The following is a 26,476-nucleotide window of genomic DNA, read 5'->3' on the forward strand; positions in this document are numbered from 1 at the left end:
TTTTGTGATTTAATATATTGTGATACTAAATCTTGAAACAAGGATAAGTTGTCATCGATAATAAGTTGCTTCGAAGGGTCTTTTAAAATTTTACTATTTAAGTCTGATAATGTCATTTTCTCCATATTAAAACTTAAAATTATATAATTCCCACAAAAATTTCAAACTGAAAATTTAAACGTTCGACGTGAATAACCGTTATGGTCGACCTTTTCGAATGTCACAAGAAGTTGTTATCCGCGTTCGTGTTTGGGGAGGAGAATCCGGTGTTACTGCAAAACTTGCCCCACGCCTAGGTCCACTCGGTGTTAACTCTGGTCAAGTTGGTCAACAAGTTGCTAAGGCTACCGAAGAATATAAGGGATATCGTTGCACAGTTCAAATCACAATTGTTGATCGTCAAGCTACAATCTCAGTTGTTCCTTCAACATCAACTCTTATTATCCATGCCCTTCAAGAACCACATCGTGATCGTAAGAAGACAAAGAATGTCAAACACACAGGTAGCCTTACTCTTGATAACGTCATCGACATTGCTCGTCAAATGAGACATAAGTCAATGTCAAAGACACTTGCAGGAACAGTTAAGGAAGTTCTTGGTACTTGCCAAGCTATGGGTGCTCAATGTGAAGGACAGAACGCTAAAGCTATCCAAAAGAAGATATCATCTGGCGAAATCTCAATTCCAAATGAGTAAAGGTTCCTTTTTTAATATTTCTGTAACTTTTTGGAAATTAAAATCGATCAAATCTGATTGAATTTATTTTCTGTTGCACTTTTCATTTTTGCACAATTGCTAAAAGTGACAATGTCAAATGGCGAAAGTGATGCAAAATTGAATTTATATTTGTTCATACGTTGTTTACTTTCAATCTCAGCGGTCACTAGTGGTGTTTTCATTGGATTTTGATCTTATGCATTTTGAATTTTGTAAGTGTTATTACATTTTATCCTCACAAACCGTTCTTAAAATCAAATAATTTTATTTTTATTAATGTTTCATTTTTTATTTGTCAGTTATTTTCATAATAATTTTATACAAAAAACACATGTTAATAATCAGCATGACATACAATTTCAAGAATTTTTTTTCAACATCAATAAAGATTTTTTAAAGCAATCACAACAAATCATGATCATAATTAGCTTTCATCAAAAGATTATATTCCCAATGAGTTTTATGAAAAAAATTTCTTATGTATTTACTCATTTCTTACAGCATGATAACATAGTTGAAAACTTTTTCTTTTTTTATTTAATAATAAAATTTTTTACTATTGTTTTAATTTTCCTGATTATTGTACGGAAATTTATTTCGATCTCTTTCTTTTTTGATCACAATAATTTCACACCATTTCCCTTTATTTTTGCATTTTTTATTATCGATACATTAGAAGTATTTTCAAATGGAACACTTGTTATATTAAGTCCCAATGATTTTTCAACCCTATACAAGAGTGAAACTATCAATGTTATCATTAGTGCTGGAATAATTGATATTCCAAATGAATGTTTTAGTGAATGGCCATTTTTAGAAACTGTAAACATTAGTAATTCTGTAATTGCAATTGGTGAATATGCGTTTTCTAAATGTTTAAATCTAAAATCAGTAAACATTGGAGAAAATATTACTAAGATAGGAAATAATGCTTTTTATGTTTGCATTTCATTAAAAAGTATTAACATACCAAACTCAGTAATTAATATTGGAATATTTGCATTTTTTCAATGTTCTGGACTAGAAAATGTAATTATTGGAAATAATGTTACAATAATTGGAAGTAATGCATTTGTTGAGTGTTCTTCATTAAAAAATATTACTATACCAAACTTAGTTATGATTGTTGATGAATTTACGTTTTCAAAATGCTCCAATTTACAATCAGTTGTTTTTGGTGATAGTGTTTCTACAATTGGAAATAGTGCATTTTTTAGCTGTTCTAAATTAGAATCAGTAATATTTGGTAAAAATGTTAAAACAATTGGCCAATTTGCATTTACTGAATGTTCCTCATTAAAAAATATTACAATACCAAACTCAATAATTTTCATTGGAATTAGTGCATTTTCATATACAGATTTTATTAATGTAATGAATGAAAATAAATATTATTCAAATTATGAAAATGATGGTATTCTATATAACAAGAATATAAGTGTACTTATTTGTTGCCCAGTTTCAAGAGAAAAAATTAATATTCCATATTCGGTAACTAAAATAAATCAATATGCTTTTCAATATTGTTCTAAATTAGATTTAATAATTATCAAAAATATCGTGGCTTTAATAGGAGAATATTCTTTTTTATGTTGTTCTAATTTAAAAACAGTTATTATTGGTGATAATGTTAAAACTATTGAACGTTTTGCATTTTACGAATGTTCTTCATTAAAAAATATTACTATTCCAAATCCAATTGTTTCCATTAAAAGAAGTTCATTTTCGAAATGTTTTAATTTAGAATTGGTTATCATTGGGGAAAATGTTAAAACAATTAAAAACGGTGCGTTTTCTTATTGTAAATCACTAAAATGTATTTATTATTATGGGAAACATCAACCAGATATTGCATATGATGCATTTACTAATGTAAAAGCACAAACAGTAATGGTACAATCTTTTTATCAAGAGACAAAATTTGGTATTTTGAATGTAACATATGAAGTAAATGATGGCTGTCCTAAAAATATATTTCCTCATACAAATACATTCACAAATTCGAATACTTTGATAGCAAATACATCTTCGCAAATATATTCAACAAAAACTACACATTCTTCGATGTTAACATATTCCTTAACGGAAACTATTGTAGCAAATTCATTTTTATCAAATACAATTTTGTTAAGTTATTATAATTCAACATTTATTATTTCATATACACAATATATGTATTATGAATATACCATTTTAAAATATTTTTCACAATTTCCTTATTCAAATTTCTTAACTTATACTAAAACAACTGAAAATCATGATAAAGGTTCCAAAACCATATTTATCAATATTATTATTGTAAGCGTAGTTATAGTTATAATAATTTTTATTATAGTTATTATTATATTAACACGAATTAAGAACAAAAATCATGAGAACTCAAACAGTGCTATCCAACAATCTGAAATTGAAGGTAATAACAATTTTGTTGCTGATTTTTCCAACATTGAAGCAGATCCATTTGCTAAAGATTTTCTAGAAGATAATACCATCAATTATAAAGATAGAATGTAAAAAAAATTCGATTTATTTTTATAATAAACTTTTAAATTTCAACAATTTTTTACTTAAATAAAAATTTTTATTCGAGTTTAAATACACAAAACAACTTTTATTCATATACATATAAATATGATCATGATCGCACTCTCTTCAATGGATGTGCTTCCGTTGTAAATACATAATCATCCAAAGAAAATGTATCGTCATCACAAAATATCAGATACAAATATTTCAGTGTCTCTGATAAAAAGAACGAGTCCTGTACATCCTCATACATCACAACTTGTTTTGATGTATCTTTTACTGTTGAGTATCCACTTCCTGTATCACAATACTTCTTTATCGATTCGAATATTTTCCATGCTTGAATTCGAGCTTTTACATTATGTGTAACTCTCCAACAATAAAACAATGATTCAACAAGTTCTGGCCTTAATTTATATGTGTCATCATACCAAATAACATTTGGATAATGACTTAAAAATCGTGCTGATTCTCCTCCAAGTCCTGTTGGTTGCATATTATATAAAAATACAGCTGTATCAAGAAGTTCATTAGCTAGCTTAAGGTAAAGTTCTTTATATTCATGCTCAATAAGTGATGCAAGATATAACGTTCCTGGTAAGAAGAACGATAGATGCGATATTTCATGTAACATTTCACCATTGACAGACCTTGCTAAATAATTGAGTGACGTCTTGCGTGATGTAAATCCGAGACGCGAAATACCTTCTTGCATTGCAAGATTAAACTCATTTTGGTTGGTTTCATTGCTTGGTGAAAAGTATTTGAGCTTAATAAGATATTCAAAATATGAATCACCATATGCATCAAATGAATACTCTTCTCGTGTTGGAAAAAGATAGTCATGATCTATCATAGTGGGTGGAACAGGACCAAGAAGAAGAAGAGAATTTCGTGCTTTCATGGCAGCATTGAAATATTTTGGATCACCTGTGTGAATGCTGAGATCTAAAAATTCAATTTGACATGTGCCTGCATCAGCAAGAATTGTGCTTTCTTTACACCAGGAATAATCATCTGATTCACCAGTTTTGAGATTTATAAGAACACGTGGAATTCCAGTTTGTGTATTGAATGCTGGAAGTAATGAGTCTCCAAATTTTTTTGCAGCGTCTAAGAAAACTTTATCGCCTGTCTGCTCGTATGCTGTAAGGAGGCCTCCAACACAACGAACAACTGTTTCAAAAAGAGAAACTTTGGAATTTAATTGTAATGAAGAATTGATCCAATCACGTGCTTTCCTTAGTTCATCATCTAAACCCATAATTATCAGAGAATCTAGTGAGTCAATTATTGTATAACTTGCTCCAAACCAATTAATTCCTTCTTGTGATTGAGGACCTAAAAAATCATATCCCCATGCATATTTACAGTAAGCGTCCCATGACTCTTTCATAACTTTGCGGATTTCATCCTGGTATTTTTTCAGATTTCCTCTTTTTCCAAATTTTACGTACTTAATGAACACTAAAATATAATTGATTCCATAAAACAAAAGCAACAAGGCGAATATGATAAAGAGAATTTTTATATTTCTCTTGTAATTCATGAATGAAGGGTTGAAGCCCTCGCCTTGTAAAATAAACGTCCTCCGTCACCAAGGAAAATTGGAAATTAAAAACATTAAAAATTGTTATAAGTTTTAATCAAATGTTTAAAAAAAATAAGGTTATTTTTAATACATATGTTTTTTGTACTTATGAGCATTTAAGCAAAGAGTTGAATAAAATTATTTAAATGAAAATAAGATCTTTCAAAACTCATTTTATGATTTACAAATATCGTTTTTAACTCTTTATGAATTATAATTTATTTTAAATCTGTAATGGTTTAATAAAATAAGTATTAAATCTTTGTGTATAGTTAAAAATTTTTGATTCTTATTATATGAAATTTTTAGAAAATCAAAGTTTTAAAATAATTGAAAAATTAGCTCTACTAAAAAGATGTATAATCGAAGAGACAACGGAATGATGTATATGACTGAAGCTAACAGGCTTTTACAAAGCGCAATAGCATTTGATCGCTCAGGAAATTATACCCAAGCTAAGCAATATTATAATAGTGCTAAAGTAAAATTCAAATTGGCTTCAGATCAACCAACATTAAACCCAAATGTTAAAGATTGCTGTATTCAACGTATGAAACAATGTGAAGAGCGTGCAAGTGCACTTGATAATATTCAAGTTACTCCAACTATTGAATGTTCAAGTGGCTCCACATTAAATTCAAGGCCAAGTAGCAGAGGTAAATATGGTAATGGTGGTAGTTCCTCAAATGGTGGGACTAATAGTAATAAAAAAGATGATGAAAGTGGAGAATTCAAAGATCGTATATCTAGTGCTATTCTTGTTGAAAAACCTAATATTAAATGGGATGATGTAGCAGGTTTAGCCGAAGCTAAAAGAAACCTTGTCCAAGCAGTCATACTGCCATTAAAACTTCCACAGTTCTTTACTGGGCAACGTGCTCCATGGCGTGGTATTCTTCTTTATGGTCCTCCAGGGACTGGTAAATCATTTATAGCAAAAGCAACAGCAACAGAAGCCAATAATTCAACTTTTTTAACTGTTTCCACATCTGATCTTGTATCTAAATGGGTTGGTGAATCGGAAAAACTTATTCGAGCATTATTCGATACCGCACGCGAGAAGAAACCTGCAATCGTATTTATTGATGAAATTGATTCACTTCTTTCAGAACGAACAGAGAATGATTCTGAAGGAGCGCGTAGGATTAAAACGGAATTTCTTATTCAAATGGATGGAGTAGGTAAGTCTATGGATGGAATTCTTATTCTTGCCGCTACAAATATTCCATGGGGAATTGATGCAGCAGTAAGAAGGCGATTTGAGAAAAAGATTTATATTCCACTCCCAGATTATGAAGCACGACTTGCACTTGTTCGTCTTAAAACAAAAGATACTCCATCTGAACTTACAGATGAAGATATACAAGAAGTTGCAAGGATGACTGAAGGTTATTCAGGTGCAGACATGAATATTCTTGCACGTGATGCAGCAATGGCGCCTGTAAACCGTATACAACAAGCAGAAAACTTTGTTGAATATCAAGGACAACTTTATCCTTGTAATCCAGGTACACCGAATTCGATTCATATCACTGTACTTGAAATGACAAATGAGCAACTTTCAATGATTAAGCCACCTGCATTAACAATTGATGATTTTCGTGGAAGTATTCAGAAAGTGCGCCCATCAGTCTCACCAAAAGATCTTATTAGATTTGAAGAATGGACAAAAGAATTTGGACAAGAAGGTAATTAAAATATAAGCATATAAAAACATTTTTATATTTCATACAAATAAAAAGATATATTACATTTACACATTACGCATTATTAGATAAGTTTTTTCTGTGACTAAATTTGATATTTGTTGCTTTGTTTGCAATCTGTTTGATGACAGCATCGAAAATTATATGTTCGGAACTAAATTCGCGAATTTGAGGTTTTTTCCAAGAAATTTCTCCTTCTTCTGAATAGAAGAATCTATCAACCCTTCGAAGTGAAAGATCTTGTGATATTCTTATTGGTATTTCTCTAAGTTCTTTCCCTTGGAACCAACTCATTTGGAGTGCTTCTGGTATCGTCAGCCTTTTTGAAAGGTTTACAGTCATCAGCCCTTTGATGAGCTGTCTGCATTCTTTACTTAAGTATGTAGGAATTTCATATTGGCCTCTTCGTATTTGACCTATCACCTGTGAAATAATTCTGCTTTTCCAAGGCATTTTTCCGGTCAACATTGCAAACATAATGACTCCACAACTCCATATATCACTTTTACACCCATTGTACCGAAAACCACTAAGACACTCTGGTGATGCATAAAATGGTGAGCCAACAGGTGTGGATGTAAAACCGTTTTTATCTACAAAATTTGATAGTCCAAAATCTGAGATTCTGATATCATTGTTTTCGTCTATTAAAATGTTTTCTGGTTTGAGGTCTCGATGACAAATTCCTTGTGAATGAATAAATTGAAGAGTGCTTAATAATTGGTAAGAAAAAATTCTTGCTTCATCTTCTTTTAATCGTTTTTTCTTTACTACGTAGCTTAATAGATTGCCTTTAGAACAGTATTCCATGATTATAAAATATGAGTTTGAATCAGCTAACACATCCAAAATTTTAACAATACCTGGATGATGTATTTGCTGGTTTGTGCGTATTTCGAGTTGAAAACGTTTGTAATGGTTCGGATTTTTAATAGAACTTTTTTGAATTATTTTACAACTATATGTTTTATTATTAATTTCATTGACAGCAAGCCTAACAATGGAAAAAGACCCTCTTCCAATAACTTCAGAAAGAATATACGGTCCAATTCTTGTTTGGTTTGAAATCATAAAAGTGGTGTTAACGCTCTAACGTATTTTATTTTTTCGGACAGAAATTTCAATTACTCAAGTGTTATATCTTAAGATACAATTGTTAAATTCTATGTAAAAATCTCAAAATAAGTAAATAGGAAATTTCCATGAAAATCATTATTTATTCAATTGTAGCCGTAAATGTTTTGGGAATAAGTATTGATGCGTTTTCTTAAGGCAAGAACAATGTCATCTTTTTGCTGTATTTCAACAAGCAATGGATAAAGTTCATCCATTAATACATGGTCATTATCTCCTCCATCCCATGAAGTTATTCCAATACAATTCATTGGCTGTAAAAGAGCAGATCCAATGGAAGAATCAACCATTACAACTCTTTCCAATGGCATACCTATTCTTCTTAGATCTTTTATTGTATATCCCCATTTGAACATACAATTATCCCTACAAAAGCAATTTTTTTCTGAAACAAATGGTGCGATTTTGTGGATAATCTTCATTGCAACATCTCTTTCTTGGGAAGTAAAAAAATAAATTGTATAATACATCGAAATGCTTTCCAGAAATGTTGCCATTTTTGGTCTTTCTTCTATGAAAACCTTTCTTTTGCTTGTAATATAGAAATCTGTTTTACTTGTATGAATTTGCGTTTGCCTCACCATTACATGGTCAAGGGCCAAAACAAGGGCAGGCTTTTGATATGAATTCGTAAGTTGCTGAATCCAAAAAGCAATGATATCTTCTTCTGTCTTGTCCAAATTCGTTTTGTGCAGAGTTCTCAATCTTAAGCGGTTTTAAAAAGGGTTATAATAAGTTTTTCTGAACAATAAAATCTTCTATTGAAAATACTGAACGTCAATTTTTTATTTCTGGACCCAAAACCGGTTGTGAAAATTTTGACCGTAAAATCTAACGTCATTGTCAATATTGAATTTTAAACATTTTGCAAAACTTTTCAAATTATTTTAAATTAAGTCTTTATGATAAGTTTTTTAAAACTGTCCTTGGCACATATCCATTGCCACTCATATTTTACATTTGTTTCAAAAAATAATTGAAATTCTAAGCATATATTAAAAAAGATTTTTTCTTTATCATTGCTAAATTTAATACTATTTACCAAATAAATTTGTTGAAATCAAATTCATTAAATGAAGAAATCTGATAACTTGGATTGATGCCTTTTTCTTTAAATTCACGTTCTGCATCTTCAAATGGTGGATGTATGAAGCAAGTTGCCATTCCAGCAGTGTTAGCAGCCTTTATTCCATGGAAAGAGTCTTCAAATACGAGAACATTTTCTGGTTGATAATTGCCTAATCTTTTACTTGCAACTTGAAATATTTCGGGCGATGGTTTTGCAGCAGTTACATCATTTCCACAAATTGTTACATCAAATAATGAGTATAAATCTTTGTAATTGGATGTTTTGGTTTCATGGAGTGATCTTTCAGAACTTGTAGCAACTGCAAGAGGAATGTGTTTTTCGTGGATTGCTCTGATAATTTTGTCAACTCCTGGTACAAGTTTTGAAGTTGGGAATAGTTCCTGAAGAATTTTAAATCTTTTTTCACATAATTCTTCTGGAGTCATATCGAGATGAAAATGTTCAATAAATATTTTGCTAGCTTCCATATCTGACCTTCCGTTCACTCGATCAATCAAACTTTGTTCAAATGGAGGTGGAACAATTCGAGCCAAAGCTTCGTAGTAAAGAGGAAGGGTATCAAGAATAACGCCATCGTTATCAAAAATTACTGCTTTGATTTGGTTTGGCCAAGCAACGCTTTCTCCCATTGTAAATAGTCACTTTTCATTTTCATATTTTTCTTCTGCTTTGCAGTAACACATCTTTCTTTAAATGCCTTGACTAAATTAACAATATATACAAAATTGTCGAACTTATTTTCTACAAAACAAGTTTAAATTATCGGCTGATTGAATTATCTTTTGTGAATAGATTCTGTAAATTTAGATGGAGATTTACATATGTACTTTGTTTTTTTGTTACACAACATGCTGTATAAATTAGGTATCAAAAGTTTTAATTTATTTATAATTTTCGTTGTGCTTTGATGATTTCTGTTTGGATGAACATGTTTGATGATCTTTCTTTACCAATCGTCGTCGTTGGGCCATGACCAGGAAGCACAAGAGTATCATCTGGAAGAGCCATTAAATGTTCCATTATGCCTTTCATTAAACTTTTGAAATTAGATTTTGGGAAGTCAGTTCTTCCAATTGATGATTGGAAAAGAGTATCACCAACAAAAACCATTTTTTCCTTGGAAGAGTATAACCCTGTTCCTCCAGGAGTATGTCCTGGAAGGTCTAAAACCTTTAATGATTCATCACCAAATTTTAATTCTTGACCATGCTTAATAAAGTTCAAATTTTTTATGAAATCCTTAAGATCCACTTCAAATCCCATATTTTCAGACAGGTTTAATCTTGGATTTGTTAAAAATTCCAAATCATTTTTTGAAATATAAACCTTTGTTTCAGGGAACTCTTCTAATATACTTCTAACTCCTCCAATATGATCAAAATGACCATGCGTCAAATATATATTTGGTGGTTCTACTTTAGATTTTTCCTTAATCCAATTATTTACGTCATCAGATATAGCTCCAGGGTCAATAACCAAACATTTACCATTGAAATCCAACAAATAGCAGTTTGTTTCTAAAGGACCCAAAACGCCAGATTTTAAATTAAATTTTCTTCTCAACAAACCACAACTCAGCATCTTCTGTAACTTGGAAACCAAATAACCATTAAAAAAGTGAAAATAAAGCGATAGACAAATTCAATAATCAGAAAAACATTATCGTCATTTTGAAATTCGTATCGTTTCATCTAGGGATCTTTTCTTCCCTAAAAACTTTTTTGCTGACCACATTGTTGTATCTTTGTGCACATACCATTTTCATAGTATATACAATTTTTTAAGCTTGCATTAGAAATCCCGATTTTAAAATTTTTTAACGAAGAGATCATCAAATCTTTTCAGCAATTTTCTTTCTTATTGAAGTGTTATTTTAATAATCTCTTTTTTCGCCATGAAACGCGTAAAGTATTTTTAATTTAACACAAATTTTTTAAAAAAGAAAAAAAATTCGAATTTTTTATTTCGCAAATTTATTCTGGTTCTCTTACTGGGAAAACTCTGTTCAACATTTGTTTTTGTTTAAACATCTCCAACATTTCCTTTGATGCAAGATGTGTTGGTAGTTTACCTTCTCTATTATACCATTTATTTGGGTCAGCGCCATATTGCAACAAAACTTTCACTATTTCTTCGTCACCGTTTTTCACTGCCAACGACAGCGGCGTATTTCTTTCGTTATCATTATTCGGTGCGTTTCCCAACGCTCCGTTCTTCACCAACAATTCCACAGCTTCTTTTGATCTTTGACTTACAGCTATGTATAAACATGACTGATGATTTTCATCTTGTAAATCGAGATCACATCTTGGGTCTTCTACCAAATGTTTTAATATTGAAATTGCGTTTGATTTTACGCATCTACTTAACGGCGTTTGTCCGATTGCATTTCTTACATTTAAGTTTAAGTTTGGTAAAGATAACAACGCCTTAAATAAGTCTGGATCATAAGTTTCATTATTTCCACTATCAAAGAAATAATGTAATGGATGAGGTAATTTATCAGTATAACGATTTGGATTAAAGTCTGGACAACGTTTTGCTAATAGATATAATTGATCTTCAAGTTTGTACTTGATTAAGATATGTGTAAGATATTCTTCATCAGACGTTGGATAGTTTAAGTATGACGAATCACAAAATGTTAAAAGTTTTTCGAAGATGTCATAATACCCACATTTAATAGAGAAGATTAATGCCGATTGATGTAAGTCCTTTAACGTTTGATTAATGGAAGAGCCATTACTCGCTAAGAAGTTTGTCTTCTCTGGAAGTCCAATTTCGATTGATTTAGTTAAACATGTTTCACTTTGTTTATCACCTAAATCTACATCAATATCATTTTCGATTAAAGTTTGTGTGATCGATGTGGATGGATTACGTAATGAATAAAATAATGCTGTTCGTCCATCGCCATCTCTTTTGTTTATATCTTTTTTGTTTATGATCATCTTAAGGAACTCTAAGTTATCAGTGAATAATGATATAAAATGTAATAATGGCGATGAACGTTTTTTATATGTATTTAATAATGAACCAAAATGTTTTAATTGGAATTGTAATAATTCGGCAGAATTAATCTCAAATGAGAAATTAAAATCACTGATCTTAAGATAATTAAATAACTTGAATTGATACGCACGATTTGTTGAACATGCAAGTTCAATTAATGTGGATTTAATATATATTAATAATAATTCTTGATAATCATCATACGATGGAACATTAATATATTCAGAGATTTTGACCTTAGAATATGAACAATTTAAATATTTAATATGTTCATCTTCTTTAGGAAACTTTAATTCAACAATTGGGTTTTCATGTGAGACCATAGTTTTAACCTTTCGATTATTTGCATAAATTTTATCGAATTTCTCGATAATACGTTTTATAGGTTCACAAATTTTCCAATTTTCAGGTCCCGCTTCAATATTCGCATTAAAGTTATATTCATTACCTATACAAGGAAATGATATAATGATCTTTAAGTTAGGTATTGGTGGTTCGATAATTGATGACTCCAAATTGTTTTGACAGATATTTAACATTAACCAAAAGTCATGTAATGATTCGAAAGTATTAAAGTCAATTGTTAATGTTCCTTTCGGTGTAAATAAGACACCTATAGGTTTATCGAATTCGAATTGTACAAACTTTACACATTGTATTGGAGCACCATAAAATAATGGATTTATAATACCACAATTAAAACTATACGTTAATGGTAATACTTCATGCGCTGAATCTTCTTTACGTGGCGCAAAGTTCATTAAGTTAACAAAGCCACGTGTTAATATTAAAAAGTATTTTCCTGTTTGTAATGAGATAAAATCACTATATACAATGTAGCCATAATAATTAATGTTTTGCATCGGCATCAACTTAGAAAAAACAACTTCTGATGAATGAACACGTTCAATGACATCGCTCGGAAATGTGGTCCATCGTGAGATATGTATCGCAATTAGCAATTCAGTATTCGAATCTTCCTTAATATAATTGGGATGCGCATTTTCTTTGGTGGCAATGTTCTTGAGGTCAGACCATTTCAATCCGCTGATCTTACTGTTGAAATATGGTGATAAGTAATCAATTATTATTGATGGAAGAATTTGGGAAAGTGCATCTTTAAGAATCTCCTTTTGATTCTCTGAAAGGGGAATAGAAGTTTTGCGTATAAATCCTTGGAGATTTTTGATGGTAATTGGAATAAATTCTGACGGTTTGGAATATTTAAGAATACTTAAAAGGTCATGACAAAATGCTTCTACGCTAGCTACATATTGGTCACGAGCTGGTAATGTTGGCTTTTGTAATTCAGGAGTGACAAATACATCATATGATAATTCATGTGGACTAAAAACACCATCTGATGTAAATAAATGTTCCATAAGGTCAGCAACTTTGGTGTTAGGGAAGAGAAAATGCTCTTCGTCATTGACAATTTGTTTAAGAAGAATTAATTCTGGTGGAACATTTAATGTTTTAGCAAACTGTGTAAGTGATTTTTCAAATGTTTGATCTCCGACTGCATTTATAATGAATTCTTTTAAGTTGGTTCCATCATAATCGATATTAGATATTGGAATTTTGATAACAAAAGTTTCATATTTTTTCTCTGAATGAGCAAAATTGATCATAATACTTTTGCTGTATTTGGAACTCGGATCTATTAAACTAAGTACAGCTTTATTATCCATTGTTTCATCTAATTCTGGTGTGGGGTTTTCTGGTTGAGGTTGTTGGATTGGTTTTCCTTCTGGTGGATTAGGCTCTGTTGGAACAGAAGTCGGATCTTGAGGAGGAGCTTCAAAATGTGGTCTCATTTCAAGTTCATATTTTAATTGAGGAAAAATTGATAGTGGTTCTACATTTGGTGGGAGACAGAAGCTGAATGTTGGGCTATGGAAAATAACTGAATTTATTTCTTGATTGTCAATAAATAATGGTTTTTTCTTAAATGTTTCTAAAATTTTGGTTGCTGTGTACTTTTGATATGGCTGCCATTTAGTCTTTGTGTACTCGCTTTGACTTTCGCGGGTAACGTAAAAAAAGTTGGCTTTGATCACGATATTTTCTTCCATTTTTTAACAATTATTTGACATGTGAATTGAAATTGTGATATATGCCACTTTTTCATTGATATTGATTTTATTAAATATTCGATATTACTCACATAATGACAAAACTAAAGTTATTAGTATAACAGCATTATTAAAAAATCAAACTTAATTAAATTATACTATAGTTTAGTGGCACTAATCCCATAGAATTTTCCTTCTTCAGCCTAAAATTCAAATCGACAAGTAATAATTTTTGTCTTGCTCCAACTCGAGAAATCTTTGGTGGTCTCATTTTCAAAAGTTATTAAATTTTTCAACAGATCTTTGCCGAGCGAATATAAAGACGACTTGAAAAGCAACGTAAACAGATTCTTCTGAAGAAGTTAATAGCCCTCATGACCATATCCCAGCAACGTGTTAACACAGATCTATATTATTGCTTAACACAGTCGGATCAAATTAGCAAATTTTGGACTTGCAGATCTCATCTCAAAAGCAGCATTAACACATCAAAGATCCACATTTGGAAATTCTATTGATGAATCAGTTCAAAAAAACTCTCTGAACTTTTATAAACATAGAATTTGAATTTTGTTTTCGTAAATTTGCAAAAGTATGAAAAAATTTTATCGCAAATACTTCATTACATAATTAATAATTACGTAATTATTCAGTGAAATTATTACTTTGAAATGAAACAAAAAGTATAAGTTCGAAATATTTTTTATAAATATTAAACAATAGAATAAAAATTCTTTTCTACTCAACGTCAACTATTACTTTCGACATTAATATTTTGTGTTTTCATCAAATTCCCAAAATAAGTCACAGCCCATTCCACAGCTGATGTTCCATATTTTGCTACTGCCAAAAACTCCAAAATCTTTTCGTTACTTGTTGTTATATCGCTTTGTTTATATCTTTGAATTTTCCTACAAATTCCGAACAATTTATATAACTTTTCTTGGTTTGTCATTGCCAAAACCAAAGCAGCGAACACGAATACTCCGTGACCATATTTAGCGAATCCATTAATTTCATTTGAGTCTCTATTTGCTTCCATCAAACAATATACGAATTCTATTATCGACCAAATCGAAGCGAATCCTTTCATATCGTTACCATTTTCTTCGAACAATTCTTTTTCGTATGAATAACCTAACATTAATAGATCAGATACCATTCTTAAGAATATATAATCATAACTTTCATCGAATTTCGGTCGACTTAATAATATTTTCATTGCGTTTTGTTGTTCAGTATCGAAAAGTTTTTCGATTTCATTAAATTGTCGACCATTTTCATCGACGTTTGTTAAATAATTAGTTAATTGTTGAGTTTCATATATGTCCATTGCTAAAGCTTGATCAATCATTAACGATATTGCAAATATATTACCAATTCTTTGCATTGAACTTAGTAACTTAATGAAATCTAAATCATTAAATAAGAATTTATATGCATTTTCATATCGTGAAAAAGCTGATTGCGTATGAGTACCAAATGGAGGATCTTTAATTCTTGTAAGTTTCGATTTAATAATTTCATATTTAGTTACAAAATTATTAAATAATTTTGGTATTTGTTGTTTAATCATTTGATCTAATAACATAATTTCACCACTTGATATATCTTTAATAAATGTATTAAAATGATTCACAGATATAAATGTAATTGTTGGTTCTAATGCTTCTTTTAATATTTTACCTAAACCTAATTTACCTAATAAATCAGCGGAAAGTTGTTGTTTCTTAGGTGGTATTAATCTCATTGGATTTATTAATAATATAAACTTAGGAATAACATTATGTAACATATGTTGAACAACATCTTTAAAATATTGTGATATAAATATTCGGATACTTTCATCTTTAGATGCACGAATTATATCATTGATTGGCATTAATGGTAATCCTTGTTCTGTCATCATATTATGTGTTTGTCGTATAATATTAATCATATGTTTAATAACTAATGATGATGATAAACCTAAAGTTTTACCAATACCAAATAAACGATCAACAAAATTATTTAATTCTTGATCAACTCTTGAAGAGATTAATGTTTCTAAAGCAACTTGTTTAGATAATAAATTATATTGATTTTGTTGTAATAATGTTCGTAATCGATAAGCTTGTGATTTAGGCCAATGTCTTAAATGATTTTTCTTTAAATGTTCTTTCATTGAATCAGGTATTTGATGTAATGTTGCAAAAGTTTTAAATGCATTAAATGTAAATTCCCCAATTAATACTGATAATGTATCCAAACAAACATTAGCTTCTGCACATATTTCATTAAATATTAATTGTGAATTTAATTTATGGATAGCAATATATGCTGCATCATCATAAATAGATAATGGATAAAAGATAATATCAGTGATATCTGGTTGATCATAATTATCTAATGCAAATTCACATAATATAAATGGTAATGATGCACGGACTGGAAATTGTACCTCTTGATTAAGATCTAATTGTACTTCTTTAAAGTAAAATGAACTTTGATTTGATGCAACAATTAACGTTTGATCTAAATCTAATAAATCAATCCAATTCTCACTTATCTCTAAGAAATCTTCAATTGTCTTCGCACATTCATCAATCCATGCATGATTATTTCTTTTATTTTTCGCGTTTTGTGATGATGATGACGAAGATGATGATGATGATGATGATGAAGGATATAATATCGAATTTAATAAATGTTGTAATTGGATTCGTACAAATTCAATTAATTGTGGTGATGGTGCTGCCGTTCGAACATGTATTTCATGTTTCTTAGTTTCGTTTTTCTTAAATAACATTTCTTCATTTTGTTGCCAATCACCAGCGAATGTTCGAATTTGTGTTATTATTTTACATAAGAATTGTTTATTCTTTTTAATTCTATTTGTGACTTTTTCAAGTGAATTCTTAATGAATTCTTGAAATGTTAATTGTAATGATGAACAAAGTTTTTGATATATCGATGGAATATTATAACGAATGTAATCATGAAGCTCTCGACATAACGCAAGTAATTGTAAAATTGCTTTAAGTTCTAATTGTGTAAATCCTGTTCGTACTGATCGTTCATATGGTTTCATTGTTTTAGGTTCAAGTGGAGGATTTTGTATTCTTGATGAATATTGTTCACGAATAATATTTGTTGTCGATGAAATAAGTTTAATTGCTTCAGCTGTAATCGATACTATTGTTTCATGTGAACGATTTTGGACTTTTTGTCGTATTTCTGTTTGTAAACGTGATAAAACATCTAAAAATTTCTTACGTAAATCATCATGTAATTGATTAAGATCAACAACATAAATTTGATTATTATTAATGGAGCCAAACATATAATTCATTATATTATATGAAAATTCATGTACTAAAGGAACACATGGCGTACGTTGGAAAAAGCTTTTTATTAACCCTAAATCTGCAGAAGGTATAATTGATGGGAAAATTCGCTTAAAAAAGGCAAGTGAAACTAAATGTGAATAACGTGTTTCGAAAAAAAGTGGCGTTTTTTGAAGTGATGTTTTCAAGTGGTTATAAACAATCGAAAGAATTGATGTTAACTTATCTTGTGGAATCGTTTTCATTTTACTTGATAGTTCGTCAATAATTGGTGAAAGTTGTTTAAGCCATAACTTGATGGAAAGATCAACAACATTATTTACATGAAGATGATCAGAATATTGTTTATCAAGTTCTTCAAAATCAAAAAGGATTTGCTTTTTAGCACCGCGAAGTGTGTCGAAACAAAACAATTTGTAAATAAGAAGAAATATATTATCAAGAAGTTCAACGGACCAAACTGAAGTGGTAGTAAAAATTGTGTGAATTTCATTGATGGAGCGTTTAACAGAATCAATAGAATTGGACAAAAATTGAAGAAGAGGTTTAAGATATTCATGTGAGATTTGACAAAATTTCTTGGGTTCACTTATTTTATGCGTTTGAAGATAGGACTTAAGAGGCCCCATAATTGACCTTCGTGAATAATATTGAGATATACAATAATCAATTTTTTCTTGATGTTTTTTAAGATTAATTATAAAACGGATATCATGAGTTGCTGACATATCCGTGTTAAGATAAAGTTCATGATCTAAACAGTTTTCTGTTGGCTTTCTAAGGAAAGTTGCATTTGGTGCTGAATTCGGAGTAGTACTAACTAATTCCATATATTGAAGATCATCAAAATCTCTATTTTCAGGCATCATTGGAATCAAAGGATTAGCCACTGAGTGTACACTCCTTGGAGATCTTGTCATCGATGAATTGATTATCGTTCAATTAAAAAGTAGTTATTTTTGTGAGATGAGACACGTTATGTCTAACGTTTTAAGTAAACAATTTTAACGTATAAAAAAATGTACGTTAAATTTTTATTTTTTTTATGTCTGTTTCAAATCAACCTCTTTTAGCGAACTATTCTTCAAATAGAAGAAGACTATCAATAGCTTCAAATCAAAGGTATACACCAAGATCTTCAATAGCAAGTAATGATGTTGAATTTTTGGAAATTCAAGAACGAGTTAAAAATGATATTGAACTTACAAAAGAAACATCAATGAGATTAGAACGGGCATTAAAAGATCAGAATATAGCAGAAAATGAAGAACTTAAAACAGAAAACGAAAAAAAGAAACAATTTCTAAATGATTTGAAAGAACAAATTCTGGAAGTTCAAGACAGATTTATATGGGAACTTTCATTTGCGGTTAAACAATACCTTGTTCAGCAAAAAGGATGCACCTCAATGGAAGGAATATCAATTTCACAAATTCCAGTACAACAAATTCTTGAGGATGCTGATGCAGAGGATCCACAGTCACACGAATGGGTCGATTGGATTGAAAATAAGTTTAATGAATATGCATAATTTTTGGTAAAACATGTTATCATTTGAGTACTCATTTTTTTTCTTATTTCTTTGAAAGCTTTCCAAGATTTGTTTAGGTTACCGATCAAAAATATTCAAAAAGCCTTAATTTTAATTTTTTCGAGTGTGTAAGTCTTGCTCTCAGTTATTAAGTCGTACCGATTTTCACTTGCAAATCAAACAAAAAAGAGGTATGATTCAAAAAATGAAAACTTGCAAGTTAAGATTCAACCACTTGCTAAAATTGCATAATCGTCGATTGAATCGCATTTGATCGTTTGGTCCAATTCCTTTTGTGCGGTTAACGGTTATGGTCCACCTTTCTTGGTAAATGTTCATTCCAGCCGACATCCGCAGGAAGATCCTCCGCTACTTCTTTGAAAATGGTGTTATTGTTGTTTCAGCAAACAATGCTGGAATTCATGAAGAACTTGAAGTTCTTAACATCTATGTTTTCCAACTTGGCCGTTCATTTGTTAACAAGGGATTCGCTAAAAAGCAATACGCATGGACCCACGCTTACTATACATTAAATGACAAAGGTATTGAATATCTCCGTAAATATTTCGGTCTCCCACCACAAGCAGCCCCATTAACACTTGCTCCACGTAAGGCTGACTTCCTTAGAGCTGAACGCCCAGCAGCACGTGGTGGCCGTGGACCACGCGGTAATTTCAGCCGTCCAGGACGTGGCAATTTCCGTAACCGTAGATCAGAAGATAAGAAGGAAGAAACAGCTGAAGCACCAGCTGAAGCCGCTCCAACAGAGTAAAACAAGTTAAATTCCTATTTTATATGACTTTAACCATTTGATCATTTTTTGAGTATAATAATAATCTCATCTCATAAAATGAATTAAAATGAAAAAGATGTGTTAAAATTGTTTACCCACTAAATAGTTCATTGATTTTTTATATCCTCATTCATCTCATCTTTTACTGTTTTAAATATTTTGAATAAATTTCATATTTTATTTAGAAACATAAAATAAATTTAATATCTTGAATATTGAAATCGATTCGGCCTTTCATAATAAATAATTGTTTTATATCTTCATAAAATGATGTTCGAAACGCTTTTAATACAGTAAACTCCAAAATAAACAAATATTCAATAATTCAACCAAATATTTTGAACATTAATGTTAAAATTAATTTAAAAATCCTTATGTTCAAGAAGTAATTTAATAATTTCAGCAAAATTCTTTTTGTTGCCCAATATAGTGCAGAATTAAATACTAAAAAAAATTTCCAAATATTATTTTGAAACCTTAAATTATTTATATGAATTTTAAATTAAACAAATAAATATCCTTTGAATTGACATCAATTCCTTCATGTTGAAGAAGTGGTTGCATAAGTTTATATTTTCCTCTTTTAGCTGCATATGATAATGCTATATATATTCATAGACAACAAATATTATGATTGATTTAATCGATAATGCATTTAACCATCGTTGCATTCTAAATATTTTTTAGGAAATAAAAATTTTCTAAAATGAATTTTTTTTATTAACATTAAGTCATCAAATATTAGAATCATATGAATCAGCGTCTAATATTTTTCTTTCTCATTTATTAATGGTTACTGAATTGCTTTCATATTTATTCCTTTAAATTCAGTCCATTCTTTTCTTTGATTATAGAAACTATTTCATCATTACAATTCCTGGAAGCATAATTTAATCAATAAATTATTAAAATAAATATCAAATAAAACAAATAAATTCTTTTAGCATTATCAATTCCTTCTTGTTCAAAAAGTAATTTAATTATTTCTAAATAACCATTTTAAACTTACAAGAGTTGTTGTTAATAATTTATATTTATTTAGACATTTTTTTATTAAGTAATTCTAATATTTCTGGTTTATTAGATGCTAAATTAAGTGCTGTTTTAAATATTTTAAATAACTTCCAACCATTATTTTGAAACATCAAATTATTTATAAAAATATTAAATAAAACGAACAAATATTTATAGTCTTAATATCAATTCCTTCTTGTTCGAGAAGTAATTTAACTATTTCCGTATTACCATTAGAAGATGCCAATATAAGAGCCGTATTAAATAATTCGAATAACTTCCAAATATTATTTTGAAATCCAAAATTATTAAAATGAAATATAAATAAAAGAAGAAAATATCTTTAGTATTAATATCAATTCCTTCTTGTTGAAGAAGTAATTTAACTATTTCTGTATGTTCATTTTCAGATGCCCAAATAAGTGCTGTTCTAAATAATTTAAATTATTTCCAAATTATATTTAATAATATTAAATTATAAATATAAATTTTTTATAAGGCATTTAAATATCTTTTATACTAATATTAATATCTTTTTGTTGAAGAAGTATTTTAACTATTTCTGTATGACCATTTTGTGATGCTTTTATTAGTGCTGTCCTAAATAATTAAAATAATTTCTAAATATTATTTTGACATATAAAATTATTAAAATAAATATTAAATTAATAAAATAAATATATAATAAAATAAATAAATATCTTTTGCGTTAATATCAATGTCTTTTTGTTCAAGAAGTATTTTAATTACTTCTAAATGACCATATTCAGATGCTTTTATAAATGCTGTATTAAATAATTTAGATTATTCCCAAATGTTATTTTGAAATATAAAATTACTTAAACAAATATTAAATACAACAAGTAAACATCTTGTGCATTAATGTTAATATTTCTTTTTTGTAATAAAAACAATTTAACTATTTCTATATGACCTTTTTCAGATGCTTTTAAAAAAGATGTATTAAATATTTTATGTAATTTCCAAATATTATTTAGAAATATAATATTATTTATAAAAATATTAAATAAAACAAAAAAATATCTTTAGCATTAATATCAATTCCTTCTTGTTCAAGAAGTAATTTAACTATTTCTGTATGACCATTAGAAGATGCCAATATAAGTGCCGTATTAAATATTGTATATAATTACCAAATATATTTAAATAAAAATTAAATAAAGTAATTATTTATCTTTAGCATTAATATTCATTCTTTTTTGTAATAAAAGTAATTTAACAATTTCTATATGACCTTTCTCAGATGCTTTTATAAGTGCTATATCAAACAAAATCGATAATTTCCAAATATAATTTTGAAATACCAAATAATAAAAATAAATATTAATTAAAACATATAAATATCTTTCACATTAGTATCAATTCCTTCTTGTTCAAGAAGTAATTTAACTATTTCATTATTTCCATTCCTTGATGCAAACGTAAGTACTGTTCTAAAATATCCAAACAATTTCCAAATATTATTTTGAAATATCAAATTATTAAAATGAATTTTAAACAAAACACATTAATATCTTTAGCATTAACATCAATTCCTTCTTGTTCAAGAAGTAATTTAACCAATTCCGTATTATCATTTTTGGATGCCAATATAAGTGCCGTATTAAATAGTTCAAACAATTTCCAAATATTATTTTGAAATATCAAATTATTAAATTAAATTTTAAACAAAATAAATAAATATCTTTAGCATTAACATCAATTCCTTCTTGTTCAAGAAGTAATTTAATTATTTCCGCATGATCATTTTTGGATGCCAATATAAGTGCTGTATCAAATAAATTAAATAATTTCCATAAAAAAAAGTCAAACAGATTAACAATCAAATAAACATTCAATTAATTATAGAAACACTTTTGCCGTGAATATTTATAATATTTTCTTTAATCAAATAGTCAAACAGTTCTTTATTTTCAAAAATTATTGAAGTTTCAAAAAAATTTATAGAAATCAGATTTTTTTCATGAAAATATTGAGCCAAAAATGTATTTCCTGTTTCTATAGATTTAATGATCAAAACTTTATTAACTTTCATCCATTCTCTTTCAAGAAATGATAAAATTTCATAATTATAATATGAAACACATATATTTCCTAACTCTCCTAAATTGTTGATTTTTTCTATTTTATTTTCATAAAGATAATAAAAGATTTCATTTCTATGAAATTCAATTGCTGCTTTATATGCATCTTTAAATGATGAATGATGTTGTTCACATAAATGAATGATTTCTTCATTTCCACCTGCAACTGCATATTTACCTGTATTTTCTACTTTTGCACCATTCATGAGTAAATATTTAAAACATTGAACTGATGAAAAAAATGCTGCATAATCAATTAATGTAACATTATTTTGATTAATAAATGAATATCTTTCATAAAGTGATGGTTCAATTGTTTGATTAAAATCAAAATTTGTTTGTGATGATATTTCTTGAAGTTTTTCGAATTCATCATTTCGGATTATTTTCGCAATTTTATTGGGATTAACTCCTTCTTTAACATATTTCTTATGAAGTTCCCAATCATTCTTTTTTAATTCTTTAATGTTTTCATTAAAATTTTGATAAGGTTTAATATCTTCAATTTTTTTATATTCTTCTTCTGAAAGATAATGTGCGAAATATAGATTTCTTTTATTTCCTAAAATTTTGGGTTGAATAATTTCCTGTTCAATCATTTTTCCATAAAGATAGTTTGACTCTTGTGTATAATATGTATGATTTAAATATGATATGAAAACATTTATTACGTTATTATGTAAATTATTATAAATTTCATTTTCTTTTAATTCAAGCGCTCTTAAATATTCCAAACATATTTGATAATGACCTTGTGAAACAAAATATGAAAATAAAGTTGAGCAAATAATGAAATTAAATGAATATGAATATTTTTCATTAAAATATTTTAAGATTAATTCAACTGAAGCAATAATATTATCATTATTTAAGTCAAAAATAATGTGCTCTATGGTGTTCAATATTTGAAGATTTTTGCTGAATTTCGTTTGACTTCCCAAGTTCCCCATTATTTTATAAAATAAACTGTAAAATTAACAAAAAGTACAAAACTTCTTTATAAATATATAATACAAACTATACGTTGTTTTAAGAAACGTCAAAGCACCGTGGAACAATTGGTTTAGTTCGTGAGGCTCATAACCTCAAGGTTGGAAGTTCGAGTCTTCCCGGTGCTCTTTTTTTATTTTTTATCTAAAGTTTACCATCGCAAACTAAAATGAATCCAGAAAAAACAATTAAACAAAAAAGATCACCTTTACGACCAAGTGAAAAGAACATATTTACATCACCAATAATAGCTAATTTTACGAATGGAAAATTATTGAAATCTCCCACACCAATTTTTAAAATTACACCAACCCAACAAATGCTTGATGCTCGGAAAATTCCGCAAAAACTTATCGGGAAGCCTCGTATAATAGGAAATTCCGAACAAGTTGAAATACTTTTCAATCATATTAAAAATGTAGGAAAGTTATTGTTTACTCCACAATTTTTTTCATCTTTGTTTCCTAAATCACTTTCTCAACTATACAATTATCTTATTACTACGTATAATAATAGAAAATCAAGGATTCCACAATCTCGATTAGATAATCAAAGAGTGACAAATCCACCAAATTTCTTTGCAAACACTCAAGCAAGCTTGAATTTGTCGCATCCTTTCCAACAAATCAAACGAATGATGAGAATACGAAAATCACAAATTTTGGCAATAACAGATTTTTTACTTTTATACTTTGGGTTCATTATAATTGTTGGAGATGATGATAATAAAGTACACTCGTTAACGTTATTAAAAACGTTACTTAATCTTGGGATTCCATCACGACCAGATGAGTTTAGTATTCTTTTTGCCATAACTATTAAGCAAGGAAATACGAATGAAATAATACATAATTTATCAGTTGATATCCTTAAACTTTTATCAGAACTTGATCAAAATATTTTTGAACGTGTTCAAACAGGCTCAATGCATCATGATGATGGAATTAAATCTCTCTGCATTGATGTTCTTTCCAAGTTAAATCCTGAAATGATTCAACAAGAACCACCAAACGAAGAAGAAACTTCTGACGGTGCAATAAATTTTTTAATCCGATCTGAAGAAATGTTTGAAAATGGTGAACCACCATCAAATGTACTTGAATTTATATATAATGTTATTCATATCATGCAAATTTATCCAAATGTTTCGACAATATTTGAAAAAGGATCAAAGTGTTTAATGATTGTTCTTTCATTATGTGAAGAATTTCCGATTGATATGATAAGTGAAATATTAAATATTTGTTTTTCTATTTTAAGTGGGGATCAATTACTTGAAGGAGAGAATTCATTTAATGCTGCCGAGTCAATACAACTTTTAACTAATTATATATTTGATTTAATTCCATCGGACATATTAATTAAATCAATTGCTTTAGTAATAAGTATTTCTACAGATTCAAGATTAAATTTAATATTAAATAAACTTCAAGAGTATGTAAATCATTCAGAAACAGATATAAGTCAACAACAATTGGATGAAATTAATGCATCTCTTGATAGATATCATCCTGATTTCGTTAATAAGCCAAGTTTTCTTTTGGGTTCTGACATAAAAGATGAAACAATTTTGTTAAAAGATATTTCAAATGAAGAATTAGAAGATTCTATTAATAGATTAAAAAATGGAAATACAGTCTTCATTGAGATGGAAACAATTGTTAAAAAATATGACCCAATAATCATACTAAAGTTCCCGTTGTATTTAAGGGGATTCTTGATAAGAGCTTTCGTAATGTATGGTATCGATATACCATTTCAAATAAGTAATGATGAACACGAAATGATACAAAAAATGAAAAATTATTGCATCGAAATGAATGAAGTTGACCTGGAAGATAATGGGAAGTTTGGATTGAATACCCTTTCACAAAGTTTAATTGCTTTAAAAAAATGAAATTGTTTTTGTAAAATTTAGAATTTTTTAATATTTTTTTCCCATTTTTATGTTCTAAGTTTAAGCATCCCAAACACTTCAGTTTTTGAATATAAATCCGATGATTTTTCATTCATTCGATTCTATCGTTGGAAAAAAATATTTTTTCTAAATTAAGGTTTTTTTGCACACAGTGCAAAAATAATAAAAACCAATACAAAATACACACTCGGTTTGCTGACATTCCATTTATAAAAGAAATATTAAATTTTGGGCGACATACTATTTAATCAGATTTATAAACGAACTTATTGTTGTTTTTCTTTCGTTTATATTGCCTTTTAGGTTGTGGAATTTCAGTGAGTTGAAGAGCTTCTTCTTCTTCATTGCTTAAGTCATACTTGAATGAATCAGAAATTACACAAGTTCTTGATGAATCGTCTCCTTCAACAGTTTCAATGAAAAATGTTTGGACAAATTTATGTGTTATTTCACTTTCAATTTTTCCAAAAACATTCAAAATAAAGCCACTTCCAACATTTAAGATGTTATAATCCATCACACTGATTTTGCTCCCTCTAGCTATGTGAGGAGTCAAATCCTTTTTGGCATCTATAAAAGGAATACCATTTGGTGATTCCATAGATTGACGCCATATTATAGCTTTTTCCTGATTGTAAAACTTTGGTAAATCATTTGGTGCATACGCAAGCTTATTGTAATATGCAGAAATGAATTCCATTGCAATTTCGTTGTTGTTACTCATGCCAGCTAAAGTGGCCACACGTAGCACTTTTTTAAACAATGCCATTTTTTGAATATATAACGATAAAAAGTGTCACCATCCAACAAATCTTGCGAAAAATAATGTTTTTTAAAATTAGTCACACCCTCAATAAGGTTTTCATATAACTCAATATGTCAACATATAGAGGATAAAGTGTCGATGATAACTGATTTCTGCATGTGGAGTTCTCTGAATTCGTTTT

The 26,476-nt window shown here is 28.7% G+C and overlaps 8 protein-coding genes across 8 annotated transcripts; 3 read left to right on the plus strand and 5 right to left on the minus strand.

Moving 5' to 3' along the window:
• Window positions 1-217: 217 nt before the first annotated feature.
• On the plus strand, window positions 218-697 carry GO595_007098 (60S ribosomal protein L12; the record flags this gene model as incomplete). Its single annotated transcript, XM_067920525.1, has 1 exon — window positions 218-697. One exon carries the CDS (start codon window positions 218-220, stop codon window positions 695-697), a length of 480 nt encoding a protein of 159 aa, XP_067772617.1.
• Window positions 698-3,353: 2,656 nt separating this feature from the next.
• Window positions 3,354-4,640, minus strand: GO595_007099 (Mannosyl-oligosaccharide 1,2-alpha-mannosidase MNS1; the record flags this gene model as incomplete). The annotated part of the gene is made up of 1 exon (XM_067920526.1): window positions 3,354-4,640. The coding sequence occupies one exon, from the start codon at window positions 4,638-4,640 to the stop codon at window positions 3,354-3,356; it is 1,287 nt and encodes a 428-aa protein (XP_067772618.1).
• A 550-nt stretch (window positions 4,641-5,190) lies between these two features.
• On the plus strand, window positions 5,191-6,531 carry GO595_007100 (vacuolar protein sorting-associated protein 4A; the record flags this gene model as incomplete). Its single annotated transcript, XM_067920527.1, has 1 exon — window positions 5,191-6,531. The coding sequence occupies one exon, from the start codon at window positions 5,191-5,193 to the stop codon at window positions 6,529-6,531; it is 1,341 nt and encodes a 446-aa protein (XP_067772619.1).
• A 2,182-nt stretch (window positions 6,532-8,713) lies between these two features.
• On the minus strand, window positions 8,714-9,394 carry GO595_007101 (haloacid dehalogenase-like hydrolase family protein; the record flags this gene model as incomplete). Its single annotated transcript, XM_067920529.1, has 1 exon — window positions 8,714-9,394. The coding sequence occupies one exon, from the start codon at window positions 9,392-9,394 to the stop codon at window positions 8,714-8,716; it is 681 nt and encodes a 226-aa protein (XP_067772620.1).
• Window positions 9,395-9,650: 256 nt separating this feature from the next.
• GO595_007102 (MBL fold metallo-hydrolase) lies at window positions 9,651-10,028 on the minus strand (the record flags this gene model as incomplete). The annotated part of the gene is made up of 1 exon (XM_067920530.1): window positions 9,651-10,028. The coding sequence occupies one exon, from the start codon at window positions 10,026-10,028 to the stop codon at window positions 9,651-9,653; it is 378 nt and encodes a 125-aa protein (XP_067772621.1).
• A 710-nt stretch (window positions 10,029-10,738) lies between these two features.
• On the minus strand, window positions 10,739-18,098 carry GO595_007103 (Cytoplasmic FMR1-interacting protein 2; the record flags this gene model as incomplete). The annotated part of the gene is made up of 2 exons (XM_067920531.1): window positions 10,739-13,768; window positions 14,661-18,098. The coding sequence occupies 2 exons, from the start codon at window positions 18,096-18,098 to the stop codon at window positions 10,739-10,741; spliced, it is 6,468 nt and encodes a 2,155-aa protein (XP_067772622.1).
• A 942-nt stretch (window positions 18,099-19,040) lies between these two features.
• Window positions 19,041-19,481, plus strand: GO595_007104 (Plectin/S10 domain containing protein; the record flags this gene model as incomplete). The annotated part of the gene is made up of 1 exon (XM_067920532.1): window positions 19,041-19,481. One exon carries the CDS (start codon window positions 19,041-19,043, stop codon window positions 19,479-19,481), a length of 441 nt encoding a protein of 146 aa, XP_067772623.1.
• Window positions 19,482-25,773: 6,292 nt separating this feature from the next.
• GO595_007105 (uncharacterized protein) lies at window positions 25,774-26,253 on the minus strand (the record flags this gene model as incomplete). The annotated part of the gene is made up of 1 exon (XM_067920533.1): window positions 25,774-26,253. One exon carries the CDS (start codon window positions 26,251-26,253, stop codon window positions 25,774-25,776), a length of 480 nt encoding a protein of 159 aa, XP_067772624.1.
• Between the last annotated feature and the right edge of the window lie 223 nt (window positions 26,254-26,476).

This window comes from Histomonas meleagridis (assembly GCF_020186115.1).
Source record: "Histomonas meleagridis strain 2922-C6/04-10x chromosome Unknown contig_51, whole genome shotgun sequence".
Lineage (NCBI taxonomy): Eukaryota > Parabasalia > Tritrichomonadida > Dientamoebidae > Histomonas > Histomonas meleagridis.